Raw genomic sequence first — 15,396 nt, forward strand, 5'->3', positions numbered from 1 at the left:
GCTAAGCCTCCACTGAGCCGCTGGCCCCCCGACGGCTCACCACATCTGAATCTTCCATCCAGTTGACGCTGTACCAGTCTCCCAGGAACGTGGACCGCTGCTCATCGTAGTAACAGGCGTAGGACGACTCCCTGGGGTTGGCAGCCGTAGTTGCATAAACTACAAGGAATTAAAGGCACCTTTCAGGTGTGTTTTATCCTCGGCTGTCTGAGGATTCCCCTAGAAGCTTGAGTTCCCCCCTTTTCCTGGTGCAATCAAAGCACGTCCCCTGTGATCAACTCAGGGAGGACAGGGGGACCTCCCTACATCCAGCCCTGTTCACTCAGTTACAGTAACTCGTCTAAAATTAAAGGTGGAAGAAAGAGAAGCCAACTGATAGACACTTGCTACAATGAGCAACCAGGCATGCTTAATGGGACATCAAGCTGTTTTGGAAAAGTGCTAAAAGATCAGAATAGCTGAATCTTGAAGGATATGGACTTCATTTCATTTCCAGAGAAAAAGAACGTTTACTAATATTAGAGAAACATTTAGGTTGACTGAATCTATGAGCTACCACTTACTATCTAGCTACCATGGACTCAGAGCTATGCTGGATAAATGTCATCACTTAAAATGTAACTCTCCAAAAAAAAAAAGTATAACTCTCCCAACAGACACTATTTTTATTCCCATTTTACAGATGGGGATAACTGAGAGTAAAAGAGGATAAGTCATCTTTCCAAGACTAGATAGCCAGCAAACAACACATTGCAAAGGACAGAGGCCAGTCCAGAGACTTTAATTTTGGACTTAGGTAGCCCTACTAGATGGAGAAGGCAATGGCACCCCACTCCAGTCCTCTTGCCTGGAAAATCCCATGGATGGAGGAGGCTGGTAAGCTGCAGTCCATGGTGTTGCAAAGAGTCAGACACGACTAAGCGACGTCACTTTCACGTTTCACTTTCATACATTGGAGAAGGAAATGAAAACCCACTCCAGTGTTCTTGCCTGGGGAATCCCAAGGACAGGGGAGCCTGGTGGGCTGCCATCTATGGGGTCACACAGAGTCAGACACAACTGAAGTGACTTAGCAGCAGCAGCAGCAGCCCTACTAGAACCCAGCAGAGCACCACAGAGCAATATCACGTCACCCCCTGACCATTAATCCTCCAGGAATAGAAGCCCAGAGCTGCCCACAAGTATCCCCCTACTTCTGGGCACCAGGCTACCCTAGGCCCCTGCTTCTGTAAGACACTTGGTTCTTCCCATAGGCAGAATCAGCAAATGCCCATTTTTACTGCAGAACACAGTGCTCACCCAGCCCAGCTCAGAGGTCAGTGTGCCCACCTACCATTGATGTCGGGTGGCAGGTGGTTCATCATGGACCCAGACTCGCAGGCCTCAATGTAGAACACCATCTAGGAGGCAAATGAGACAAGTGAACTCCCCCTGACCAGGCACAGATCTCTCTCACCAAGGCCACTTTGGCTCTGCCACTCTCTTGACCCATTTCTCAAGAGACTTTCACTTTTGGGAGACACCTGTGCTGGAAGAAGCTGCTGCCAGAGGCTATGGATGCTGTTGTCATACAAACCAGAAGGACTTAAATTTGTGTATGGCTAGTAGCAGAAGTAGTAGTCGCACAGTCTTGTCTGCCTCTCTGCAACCCCACAGACTGTAGCCCGCCAGGCTCCTCTGTCCATGGAATTCTCCAAGCAAGGACACTGGAGTGGATTGCCATTCCCTTCTCCAGAGGATCTTCCCGACCCAGGGATCGAACCCAGGTCTCCTGCATTGCAGGCAGATTCTTTATCATCTGAGCTACAGGGAAGATCCTTGTGTGTGGCTATAAAATAAGATGACCTATTAGTTGAAATAATGCAGGGAAAATGGAACCATACATGATGCTAAGGAAAACTGATTTTCCATCCAATGCAGGGTACAATTTTCAGGAGAAAAACACGTTACTTACACAAACCTGCCAGAGCTATGGAGATTCCACACAGGGTGCAAAAGGGGGCTAGAGAGGGCTGAAGGCAGAATAAGGTGGTATTTTCCTCCCCAACTGCCCCAGACTGGTGACAATCCTAGAAAGAACAATCTCCAAACTGTGGTCCCTGGACTAGGAGCATTGTTGGAAAAGCAGACCCTCAGGCTTCCCCCCAGAAACACTGAGCCAAATGCTGGGGGTGGGGTCCATACTGTGTTTTTTTTTTTTTTTAATTTATTTATATTTTTGACTGCCCTGGGTCTTTGTAGCTGTGTGCGGGCTTTCTCTAGTTAAGGTGGGAGGGCGTCTCACCGCAGTGGCTTCTCTGGTTGTAAAGCCTGGGCTCCTAGAGCACAGGGTGGCCGTTGTGGCACACACACTTAGTTGCTCCCAGGCACGTGGGATTGTCCTGGACCAGGGATCAAACCCATGTCCCGGCAGCAGCAGGCAGATTCTCAACCACTGGACCACTAGCAAAGTCCCCACACTGTATTTTAACAAGATTGCCAGTGATTCTGACCTAACAGCTGAAGCTTTAGAATCACAAAAAAGTTATTCCTGGGAGACCAGAAGTCAAGACTGACACAAAGGACACCTTTTCAAAAAAAAAAAAAAAAAAAAAACACAGCCAATCCAGAGTTAGAAAGCCCATCACAGCACCGTGGGCTCTGCTTCTACTGCCTCCCTCACATCCCTTCCCCAAGGCCGCCCCAAGCACTGACATTACCTTTTGGTACATCTTGTGTTCGTACATGTAACGGATGGTCTCATTCAGGTCCTTTACATGAAGCTGAAAGGTAAGAATATGGACACTCAGACCAAACACATCAAGAGAAACCATGTGCTGGATAACCCACTAATCAAGCCCTAGTGATGCCTTATAAATTCTTATTTAGAAATCCTTAGAGGTAATCATGCTGCACAGCATCATCCCAGAATGTCATCAAGGGCTTTGTTTACATGCAGAGGTACTTCCTCATCACTTTGTCCGGAGCACTCAGGGGCTGTGTTCTATGACTGCATCTCGTGCAGGCACCCAAGTTCAGGGACAGAGACTGATGCTGTGATGTCAGCAGACACGCAGGGAAAACTTGCCAGAAGAGACGCCTCTGGAGAGATCTCAAGCTGCTAAATGCAGCCCCACACTCACCAGCCGCACACAAACCACCCCGTAGGACATTAGAGACACACATCACAGGTGTACTGCCAACTCCGAGGTTTTGTTTTTCATTCTCCCTGCCTGCCTTTTTTTTTTTTTTGGCTACCCTTCTCAGCTTGTAGGATCTTATTTCCCTGACCATGGATTGAATCCGGGCCCTTGGCAGTGAGAGCGCAGAGGTGGAACCTCTGGGAGTTCCCCACAGCTTATTTCTAAAACATTAAGAAACTCACATCTTCGTTAGGAAACACCAGTATTCCAGTGGCTCCGTGATCCGTGAAGTAAACGAACACATGGTCCCTGGGGCCACTGCCAAGAGATACACAGACAAGCGTGAGAGTCGAAGTAGGCCGTTTCCTATTTCTGCCTCCGTGACTCTGAAAAGTCACTCCAATCAAAAAACTTAAGGAGAAGCCTGAGGATTACAGTCTCCCAACCAGGTGGGAGGAGGAGCACAAGACACTGCTGTCTGGCTTGCTCCCTTTGATCCCACTGAGTGCTACTCTGAACCAAGAGGCATATCCCAGAGTCTGGAAGGCCAGGACTCAGCAGACAGCCCAGGGTGATCGGGAGAGTGGGGGCCTGTAGCCATTAGGCCTCATCCCAGGCGGCCACACTCTCCTACTAGATATCCCCCAAACAAGTAAGGGAGCCAGGACATGCCACCAAACGTGGTCCTGCAGTTCCAACTGCCCTCCAGGGCCCTTGGCCTGCACACAGCCTGGGACGCCCACTGGTGTTCCCTCACTTGAGGACCCTGTTTCAAGATGGCAGAGATGTAACAACTCACTCGGAAGCAACCTGGTTCATCCGGCTCAGACATCCCTCTCTGCTCTAACTCACAGGAGCTAGCTGTGTCCAGGTCTCCCCTCAGATATGAGGGGAGCAGCACCAGCTGCCTAGTATCTGAGACTCTGAGGCCATGCTCCTGAGCTCCCTGACATCACGTCAAAATGCTTCATAAAGAGATGCTACATGAGACATCCCTCACCCACAGAGAGCAGGGCAAGCACCGGGGTGAGTTTTCCCCAACACAGAGGTTTATCAATGTCCTCCTCCCGCTGGGCTGACCTGCCATCAGAGCACAAGGTCGGTGGGAGGCTGGGTGGGGGTCCTTCAACCTGACTGGCCACAGAGCTTCACGCTGGTCTCAGGGTGTTCCAATAGACTAGCAGCAGGTTTAAGCGATGGGGAACATTTCATTAAGAGTAACGAGGGACCCTGGATCATAGGGTTAATTTGTTACAGAAATGGCTGCCGAAAGAAGCCACAGGTTCTGTGCAGGCTGTCGGGACAAAGGTCCCCACATTGCAATCTCTCACCAGTAAACAGGCCAGAAGCAAGAACAAGGCCTGTATGAATTCTCGATTCTGGAGTACCAGGTCATTCAGAAAAAAGGGACAGCCATAAAACAGACTTTACCTCTTTAAGACCTTTCCAGATCCTACGCCCTTCACTGCTTCTGCATCACCTCTCAACACAGCAAGGAAATTCTTCGGGGTGACATCCTACGAAAAATTGGGAGTTGAAATCAGATGCAGCAGTCACTTCAAATCAGTGAGAGTGCTGAGTCTGTAGCAGAGGGCCTAGGCCATGACCACACACCTCCAAGGCTTAAGGATGAAGGGCGAATACATCCTTCAAAAAAATCTGCCACCAAGAAAGACCCAGAGCAAGGTCAGTGTTCCCGGCGCGTGTGCATGACCTTGTCTCAGGCATCGTCTTGTCTTTGGCTGATGCCGTTCAGCAAGCCTGCCATTTCTTCTTGACCATTATAAAGTCCAGGTGGAAAAACCCAAAGATGTTGGTAGGGAGGGACAAAGAGCAGAGGAAGAGCAAGTGGCCTCAGAGAGACAACAAAGATGGAGGCACAGACTTCAGTGCCGACCTTTGCAAATGGCCTGCCTCCTCAAAGGCTCCCAAAAACACACCTTAAAAAAGCAACTTTGTAAAATGATATCTGATTATTTAAAAAAAAAAAAATTATAGAAAACCTCAGAGGAAAGAATATAAATCACGAGAAATTCCACCACCTACATTTTGGACATTTCCTTAAATAAATCTATGGAAACAATTTCATAAAAATGGGATCATCTATGTTAGATGAATGATGTATCTGATTTAATTGTTCTTGAGTTTAAAAGAGAAAAATAAAACTGGAAGAACTGCTAAACTTCATAGAAATGTTTCTCTCTCACAAGGAACATTAGTTCCTAAAAGATTCCACTGAAATTAAGAAAAAGAGGGTATGAAATCCAGGAGGCTAATGAAATTATGGTGTTTTAAAAAATGTGTCAATGTACTGGGTTGGCCAAAAAGTTTGTTTGGTTAATGACTATGTTGTTCAATAAAGTTCATTGTGAAAATGGAAAATGTCTTTTATTTGTACTTAAAACTGAACAAACTTTTTTGCCAATCAGTTGGGATGGCTACAATACTTTGGAAGTGATATACTATTATAAAAATGGTGGGAAACTATCTCAGCAAAATCCAGAGACATTACTTTACACCAGGGCTGGCATTTGAGAAAGCTGATTTTCAGAAAAGGACACAAATAGTTTATAATCAGATTAGTGGCAGTATCTTAAGAAAATCAGGTATTACAGAAAGAAAACTACTGAGATTTAAAGTATAATAAAACTAGAAATAAAAGATTGGCAGACTACCACTAATACTTTTTTCTTTTTTTTTTCCTCTCTGTTTTCTTTCAAAATTCACAGAAATTATGCCTCAGGCACAAATCTCAATATAAACATGAAACGTTGGCCAGAAATCTGTCTAATGAGGTCCTGATTCCAGAAGTTCAAGAAAGAGGGGAAAACCATCATTGAAACGAAGCAGACCCCGCCGGCTCCGACCCCGCGCTCCGCCTCACCTCGCCCGTGTAGTCCTTCAGCACGCCCTGGTACACGTCTGAGCCATTGGGCCTGTTGATCACAATTCCCGGGGTGGGATTGCTGAAAATCAAAGGATGCAATGAAGCACACAATTTGATGTATCTCTGAAATCTGTATCTTCATAAATATGTTCCGGTTAAGCATAAAAAAACTAAACAGCCATGATTGTCAGACACTTCTCATCACCCACCCAGGTCTCCAACATGTGGTTTTAGTAGCCCAAGGGTCTTGGGGTCCCACAAGTCTTGAGCTCCTGGCCAGAGCAGTGAAGGGCTGAGCTCTGCAAACTGAGGACAGGAACCCAGGCCCCTGTGTGCCTGGCCTCCTTACTAGACACCAGCTTGCATCTTGGAGGGGAGATCTCATCAAGAGATCTTTCAGAGAAAAACTACTTTCAGAGAGAGAACAGAAAACAAGGCTTTGATGCAAGAGCTTAGGCATTAAAGCTCAGAATGGGTTAGGAACCATCATGTGATCATCGGAAAAGCCACAGTTGGAAACTGAGGAGCTGGGAGACTAGAACAGGTTAGAGTCATACCCGAACCTGCTGCTGCCCTTTTTTTTTTTTTTGGCAGGGGGAAGAAAGGGTGAGCCACTTGGCTTATGGGATCTAGTTCCCTGACCAGGGATTGAGCCCCCTGCACAGAAGCTCAGAGTGTTAACCAGTACACCACCAAGGAAGTCCCCCACACCTGCTGTTTCTGATCTCAAGAAATCAGATAAGCAGGCATAAGAGAACGGTTTATAAAATTAAATTCAGCAATTTTTTTTTAAAAAGGAAATAGGTATAGAAAGAAGGGTGGGAGGATCTAAGCTACAAAGGAGCCTCCTGTGTACAGGCCTCCAAAGCGCCCTGGCACAGAGCTCAGGAACAAGCACTGCAGAACCTAGTAATGAATTAGTTCTCCAAGCCGAGAGAGAACTCATGCTTTAAAGCCTTGCAAAGCCCGAGCCTCAGCACCTTCACCACCATTTGCTATGTCCCTGTCATTGCTGGGTTCTTCCAAGTTATGGTCAAAGCTCTACATGAAGTAGGTGGGTGGAATTTCAGCTGGGAGTCAGCTTACATTCTAATGTTAGGCTGCCCAACCAAGAATTCCTGAGAATCCACATGCATTTTTTAAAACGCTCTAAAGGTCCTCACCATCAAGTTCAAAGCCCTCCATACTCACTCTTCAGAGTTGGCGATGTCATCATACATCATCACGATGATCTGCTCATCAGGGATCCCGTTTCGGTGAACGATCTGGTAGGCGTGGCACGCATCTGCCTGGGAGAAGGGGTTTTGTCAAGTGTTAGATTTTGCCCAGAAGAAACCAATTTGAGCGTTTTCATGAGCAGCGTGTTCTTTCTCATGGAAGACGTGCTATGTCCCACTCCCTATTGGTCAGGTATTTAAATCAGTTTAAAACACATTCATTTATCTTTTTCAGTTCAATTTTTAAAAAACCACCCTTCACCATGAAACTCTCATCAGGCAGTTAGTGTAACATGTGGACTACTCTCACACACACACACACAACTACCACCACCACCCACCACCACCACATCTGCAGGAAGCAAGGGCTTTTGAAAGCCCTGAATAAGTTATTTTCATTTTCCACACCATAGAAAAGTCTCCTGAAAGCACTGATTTAGGGCTGAAGAACAGAATGACAGAATGATGAACCAACAGATTAAAAGCTTAGTGGTTAGTTCTGCATCACACAGGACTCTTCTGGTTCCAGTAACTTTAACCGCCACACTCGCTGTTCAGAGAACTGAGTGAAAAACTCAAAAATTCCGCTCAGGAACTAAAATGAGGAATGTGCTCTTTAGTTTAAAAAAAAATTACAAGGGTGACCATAGTAAAGGGAAAAGAAAAACTTTGCTAATGAGATTCCTTGTCCATAAAAAGGCCAAGACAATTTTTGCTTCCTTTTTCAAATGATACAGACTACACTCCATGACATGGAAATCATTTGAGGACAAAAGGGGAAAATGTTACCTAACTTTCTGCTTTTGTTTAATTATGTCTTTCCTAGGGCAGAGTATCAAAGAAATGCCATGCCCAGTTATTTGCTTCTGTAAAGAAGAGGGCTTCAGAAACTGGATGTCCACAGATCATGTTCTAAACAGCTCTTAGCAGAGCAATTGAAATAAAGCTCACACACCACCAAACCCAGCATTCTGCCTGTACATGTCCCAAACAAATGGACTTTATAGCAAAAATGGGTGCTCAAAATACAGTTGCTAAATGTTGTGTGGGTGAGTCCAAGACCTGGCATTCAAGAGCTATTAGATGAATAGATAACTGAATATGAAAACTCATACATTTATGGACTTTGTTCTACTTGCCAGGCACTATGCTCAGACTTTCTAGGTACCATCTCATTTAATTCTCATCACAACCCTCTGTGATAGTGATTCCCATTTCACAGTGAGGTCCTAAAAGCTGAGGGAGGGGAGGTGACCTGTGCAAGTCACACAGCTCAAAGTGAAAGATCCCAGGCATTCTGACTCCAGAACCTGATCTTGCTTTCAGAAAATATAGAAAAATAAACTGTCTGATGTTCATATAACGGGAGTACCGTGAAGATCACACAAATGGAATACCTAAAAATGAATGAAATACAACCCATGCTTCAGATACATGAATCTCAGGAACATAATGAGAAAAAGAACAAATGATAGAAAACAAATATTCACTATGATTCAGTTCAATTCAGTCGCTCAGTCGTGTCCGACTCTTTGCGACCCCATGAATCGCAGCACGCCAGGCCTGCCTGTCCATCACCAACTCCCGGAGTTCACTCAAACTCATGTCCATCGAGTCGGTGATGCCATCCAGCCATCTCATCCTCTGTCGTCCCCTTCTCCTCCTGCCCCCAATCCCTCCCAGCATCAGGGTCTTTTCCAATGAGTCAATTCTTCGCATGAGGTGGCCAAATACTGGAGTTTCAGCTTCAACATCAGTCCTTCCAATGAACACCTAGGACTGATCTCCTTATGATTACATTCATATAAAGGTCAAAACAGGCTAAAGTAAACATTATGTTGCTTAGTTAAATATACAGATGGTAAACTCTAAAACAAATCTAAGGAACTTGCCCTCTGGCAGGGTGAAGACTGGACCGGACAGGGGACAATGTACTAATAATTTTCTTTTTCTTCAGTCGGGTACTGAGAGAGTCAATTCCTAGGCAGGTTGATAAGAAGTCCGGGGGTCCCCAAGGAGAGAGGGGTCTGGAATTCTCAAGGAGGAGAAAAGGACAAAGGTTTTTTCCTCTAAATTCCTCAGTCTTAGTCACATAAAATGGATTTTATCTTTCAGCCTGGAACTGATGATTATATAACAAACAACTCAGTTTAAACTCTGTGCTAGGGTTTATGTAACAACAATGCATCCTGCTTGAGGACAGTTTCTCCTTCCTGAAAACCCTCTGGCTAATCCTGTTATCTTAAAATGTAAATTATGGGAGTGGGTTTAGTAAGATCTTTACTCTCAAGACTCTTGAGAGTTCCTTGGACTGCAAGGAGATCCAACCAGTCCATTCTGAAGGAGATCAGTCCTGGGATTTCTTTGGAAGGAATGATGCTAAAGCTGAAACTCCAGTACTTTGGCCACCTCATGCGAAGAGTTGACTCATTGGAAAAGACTCTGATGCTGAGAGGTATTGGGGGCAAGAGGAGAAGGGGACAACAGAGGATGAGATGGCTGGATGGCATCACTGACTTGATGGACGTGAGTCTCAGTGAACTCCAGGAGTTGGTGATGGACAGGGAGGCCTGGTGTGCTGCGATTCATGGGGTCACAAAGAGTTGGACACGACTGAGTGACTGATCTGATCTGATCTTACAACCTCTAGACATTCTTTTGATTCATTGTAATAACTTAATTAAAAGGTATTTAACTCCATTGCTAACACTAGCTAGGGGGCACTCTTTCTGCCCCCTTCTGATGTTTCTGTCAGAAGCTTTCTCTATCTCTTTTATACTTTACTAAAAATTACACAAAAGCTCTGAGTGATCGAGCCTCATCTCTGGCCCCAGACTGAATTCTTCTCCTCCGGAGCCCAAGAATCCCAGCGTCTTTTGTGGTTCAGCAACAACATTTCAGTACAAAGTACATAGGTATTCATTTTATTATTATTCTTTACATTGCAGGCACATTCTATAGATATTTGTTTTCTATTTCATAAGAAAAAAAATCAAACCAATATTATGTCAGATTTAACCTTCTCAGTGAAACTGGAGTAAGCAGGCACACCTACCCACTCATCTCAGTGCAAACCAGCCTATTATTTATCTCTCCTGTTAGACACCAAAAAGCAGGTTCACCAAAAAAACAAAAACAACTTAGGAATAAACTTAACAAAAGAAGTGCAAGACTTGTAAACTGAAAATTATAAAACTGCTGAGGAAAATTAAAGATCTAAATACACAGAGAGATATCTCATGCTCATGGATCAAAAGACATACCACCCTTAAACTTTTTAAAACACTAGCTCAGTCAGTAAAGAGTCTGCCTGCAGTGAAGGAGACCTGGGTTCAATCCCTGGCTCAGGAAGATCCCCTGAAGAAGGAAATGGCAACCCACTCCAGTATCCTTGCCTGGAAAATCCCATGGACAGAAGAGCCTGGTGGGCTGCAGTTCATGGGGTCGCAGAGTCGGGCACGACTGAGCAACTAACAACACCAGTGGATAAGACTCCACACTTCCAGTGTCTCCACTGCAGGGGGCATGGGTTCAATCCCTGGTTGGGGAACTAAGATCCCGCATGCCGTGCGGTACAGACAAAAGATAAAAAAATAAAATTAAAATACCTCTCCTCTCCCCCTCAAAAATTTTTTTAAAAAACTGATCAGCAGGGATTTCCTCAGAAATTGGCAAGATAATGCTAAAATTTGTACGTAACTGCAATAGTAAAAAAATATATATATATATATACTGAAAAAGAAGAAGAAAGCTGGAGAACTTTCACTTCCTGTTTTCAGAACTACCCTAGGAAAGGAGAATCTTATCAACAAATGGTGCTGGGAAATTTTGGATATTTACATGCAAAAAGATGATCTTAGACTCTCACCTCACACCATATATGAAAATTAACTCAAAATGAATCATACTTAAATTTAAGTGCTAAAACAAAATTTTATATGATAACACAGGAGAAAATTTTTGACATCTTGAATTGTAATTGCACAGATGTCATAGATATGACCCCAAAAGCATGGTCTATAAAAGAAAAAAAAAAAAAAGATAAACTGGACATCAACAAAATTCAAAATTTTTGTGCTTCAAAAGACACCAGTAAGAAAGTGAAAAGATAAGCAACAGAGTGAGAGCAAAGTGTTTGCAAAACACATATCTGAGAGAGGACTTGTATGTAGAATGTGCAGAGAACTCTTGTACTCAGTAAAACAACTGGTTCAATCAAAAACAGATAAAAGATTTATATAAACATGTCACCTAACTAGATATACTGATAAGCACATAAGAAGGTGTTCACGATCATTACTCATTAGGGAAATGCAAACTCAAACCACAGTGAGTTACCACGTCACAACAGACAGACAATAACAAGCGTTGCTGAGGATAAGCCAGGAAGCTTCATCCCTGCTGCATGAATGTAAAATGATGCAGCCATTTTGGAAAGTAGTTTAAGTTTCTTTAAAAGTTAAGTATAAATTTACCCCATGACCTGGGAATTCTACTCTTAGGTATCTGCCAGGAGAAACAAAAACATTTATCCACACCAAGATCTGTACTCAAATGTTCTTAGCAGAATGCTTCAAATGGGCAAAAGACAAAAAAAGGAAACAACCCAAATATCCACTGAGTGGTAAACAGACAAAATGTGATGTGACCACACAATGGAATGCGACTCGGCAATAAAAGGAATGAAGCACTGACACGCGCTATACAGATGAAGTTTAAAAACATGGCCTTAAGAGAAGCCAGGCACAAAAGATCGCGTTGCACAGCCCCATTTATATGATATGTTCAGAGAAGGCGAACTTGCAGAATGACAAAGTAGACTTGTACACTAGCAGCTGCCTCCAGCTGGGCACTGGAAATTGGCTCAAGGGATCTTACTGGGGAGACGGAAAGGTTCTAAAACTGATTTATGGTGATGTGTGCACAACTTGCTAAATGTACTAAAACATCACTGAACACTGAAAATGGGTGAATTATATACAATCTGTAAAATATGCTTCAGTAAGACCATATATTTTAGAAAATACATTCAGCCTATCCTGTTAGTGCTCCCCATATTCCTGGGCTCCTCACCACCGTCCTGACAGGCAGACCCTTTTATGTCCATTTCACAGATGGGGACAGGCTCAGGAAGGGCTCAGGGCTTCCCCAACCATGCTTCATGCTCTGCCTCCCACACAGAGGTCTCAAAGCCAAGCAGTGATCCTCTCTTGGGTCCTTGGAATTACGTGGTTTCCTCCCAATCTTCTCAATTCAAAAGGGCTTTCAGTCGGAGTCAAGCACTCACTAACACCCAAAAGAAATAAATGTAAGGTTAAGCCAAGTCAGGTGACTTGGAGACAGTGCTAAAGGTTAGTTAAATGACTTTCCTGGAGCATGTCTTATCTCTGCATTTTTTCCCTTAAAAACAGAAATGCCATGTGAGAGGAAGGTGTTGAGCAAGACTTGACATCAAGGGCAGAGCCCTCTGGGCCACTGAACAGAGACTGCTGACTCAACTCTCAGCGTAAAGAGATGGGATTACTGACACATCCCGTGATTTCCTGGTGGAGGTTACTGTCCAGTCACTGATCATGCCGCCCCACCTCAGGCCAACTGTAAGCTAACTAAGGGCAACCTGGGGCAACCCAGGTTAACTAAGCTAACCTGGGGCAAAGGCAAAGTACATGTTCTTGAAATACTTGGCGTCACTGCCAAGGGGTCCACCTTCAAGCCAGGTAGGGGCTGGGAAGAGTTCTCATGGGCTGCTCATTGAGAGGAATATGTATAGTACCCCTTCCTGGCACATGCTCTGAGCACTGCTGAGGCTAAGCCCTGAGTCTGGGCATTGGGCGAGGGTGAGGGGGCTGCTAGCTCAGCTGGTAAAGAATCTGCCTGCAATGCAGAAGACCCCGGTTCGATTCCTGAGTCAGGAAGATCCACTGGAAAAGAGACAGGCTACCCATTCCAGTGTTCTTGGGTTTCCCAGCTAGCTCAGCTGGTAAAGAATCTGCCTGCAACGTGGGAAACCTGAGTTCGACCCCTGGGTTGGGAAGATGCCCTGGAGAAGGGAACCACTACTCACTTCAGTACTCTGGCCTGGAGAATTCCATGGACTGAGCAATTTTCACTCCTTAAGCCCACCACCACCTCAGATTTTCCAGAGGAGAATCAAGAGGTTTGGAGTGAGATTACATCATTTGTTCAAAATAACACACCAGATTCGGGAAGAACAGGAATTACACCTGGGGGTCTATGCAAGTCCACAGCCAACAGTCCCGACCGCCCGGCCCAGCATCTAGCTTGTACAAAGACAGCCCTCCTGGGCTAACTGCATTCTCCTAATTCAGTCCTGCTCAGCTCTGCTCTCCATCTGTTTCTTTTCTTAAAATATAAAAGTGATACTTTGTAACAAGATGGATTAACTATAAAAACATTATGCCAAGTGAAAGAAGCCAGACACCAAAGCCTCCACGTTGTATGATTCCATTTATGAAGTTTCTGGAGAGGGCAAGACAATAAAGACAAATGGCAAATCCTTGGGCGCAGGAGGCTGGGACGAGTACAGGCACAGGGGAACTTTCTAGAATGATGGGTGTGTCCTAAAACTGAACTGTGGTAACACTTGCACAACTATCTGAATTTACTAAAAATCACTGTACTATGAGACAGGTGAGTTGTATGGCATGGAAACATACCTCTTCAATAAAGCTGTTTCTAAAAAGTGGTAATTACACACACCCTTAAATATATAAAGTGAAAGGTGGTCATTCACAAGTATAATGACTGCCACTAGACCCTCCATCATCCTATTCTTTCCTCCCAACTTCAACATGTACAAGTTCTGGACTTTTCCCTCTCCCTCTCTGCCTCCTCTTGGCCCCGTGGATGCTCTTAAGGAGGCTCCTGAAGCCTTCCCAGGAAAAAGTGGCACTCCCTTCCTCTCCACCACAGCCCCCAGCTCGAGACCAGCAGAGGGGAGGGGACGTCAGCATTCTCCCAGCTCCTCACCTCTTCTGTTGCCAACACGCCAGACCTTCTCCTTCAGAGCCCCACTGCCCAGCAGTGACCTCAAAGCTCCCCTCAAGCCCCTTTCTCCTAGTGACTCCTGGCTCACATCTCCTCTCCTCCCAACACCCCCACCCCCCATATCCCAACGTCCTCCTAATGCCTTGTACAATGGTGAACTTCACCTTCAATCCACTTAATTTTCCTTCTCGATGCACTCAGATCTCTATAGTGAAAGAAACCTTCCTCTAGTCCCATTCCTCCCCTGGTGACCTATGTTCTTCTTTCTCCCCGTCACAAGCCTGTCGGAAGATTAGCCAGTACAACATCCCTTGTGTGGTTTGCACCAAGGGACCTCTTCCTCTGTCATCCATGCATTGGAGTCTGGCTCCTGCCTCCACCACTGCAGGAATTTGTCCTCCAAGACCTTCCAAGCCCATACTCAAGATGTAACATATCCCACTAACATCCGCCCAGACCCACCAATTCCCTCGCTGTCATCCATTCATCCCAGCCCCAAATGGAAAACAGAGAAATCCAATTCAATGTAACCAACACGGGTTAAATAACCATCATAAAGCATACAAGAGCGCTCTGCAGCAATCTAATTGTGCCCAGTATACTAATCTTCCCTAAACAAATTTGTGATAACGAGTGCTATGTTCACTCAAGGAAAACGTAAACCGCATAATATCATACATGAAACGAGTCGCCAGTCCAGGTTTGATGCACGATACTGGATGCTTGGGGCTGGTGCACTGGGACGACCCAGAGGGATGGTAAGGCGAGGGAGGTGGGAGGAGGGTTCAGGATGGGGAACACGTGTATACCCGTGGCAGATTCATGTTGATATATGGCAAAACCAATATAATATTGTAAAGTTAAAAAATAAAATAAATTTAAAAAAAAAGTCTCTGCAGAAAAGAAAAAGTCTGTGTAGGTTCTATGGGAAAAGTTCTTTCAAATGCTCTTTTTGTTTCCCCTCACACTTTGAATTTTTTATTTTGTATAGGGGTGTTAACTGGCTATACCTCAAACGCTCTTTTAATGCTCAGTCTCCAAAGTCAAGACGGCAAGTGTCAGCAGTTGGCCAAGGAGAGAACTTGGCCGGCAGGGATACGAACCGAGGCCAACCATGATTCAGCAGCCATGCTTCCTCTGCCCAGCTTTAGCACCAGCATCC

General features: G+C 45.0%; 1 protein-coding gene across 2 annotated transcripts in view; it reads right to left on the minus strand.

Annotated features, from left to right (window-relative positions):
* Window positions 1-15,396, minus strand: part of LGMN (legumain) — a 35,882-nt gene that overhangs the window by 7,460 nt on the left and 13,026 nt on the right. For both annotated transcript variants that reach the window (XM_055555669.1, XM_055555670.1), the window contains exons 3-9: window positions 7,201-7,298; window positions 6,007-6,088; window positions 4,554-4,639; window positions 3,365-3,440; window positions 2,700-2,762; window positions 1,334-1,400; window positions 41-159 (exon numbers count right to left, since the gene is read on the minus strand). In XM_055555669.1, the coding sequence (XP_055411644.1) occupies window positions 41-159; window positions 1,334-1,400; window positions 2,700-2,762; window positions 3,365-3,440; window positions 4,554-4,639; window positions 6,007-6,088; window positions 7,201-7,298 (591 nt within the window). The remainder of the gene's footprint in view (window positions 1-40; window positions 160-1,333; window positions 1,401-2,699; window positions 2,763-3,364; window positions 3,441-4,553; window positions 4,640-6,006; window positions 6,089-7,200; window positions 7,299-15,396) is intronic.

Source organism: Bubalus kerabau, chromosome 19 (genome assembly GCF_029407905.1).
Source record: "Bubalus kerabau isolate K-KA32 ecotype Philippines breed swamp buffalo chromosome 19, PCC_UOA_SB_1v2, whole genome shotgun sequence".
NCBI lineage: Eukaryota > Metazoa > Chordata > Mammalia > Artiodactyla > Bovidae > Bubalus > Bubalus kerabau.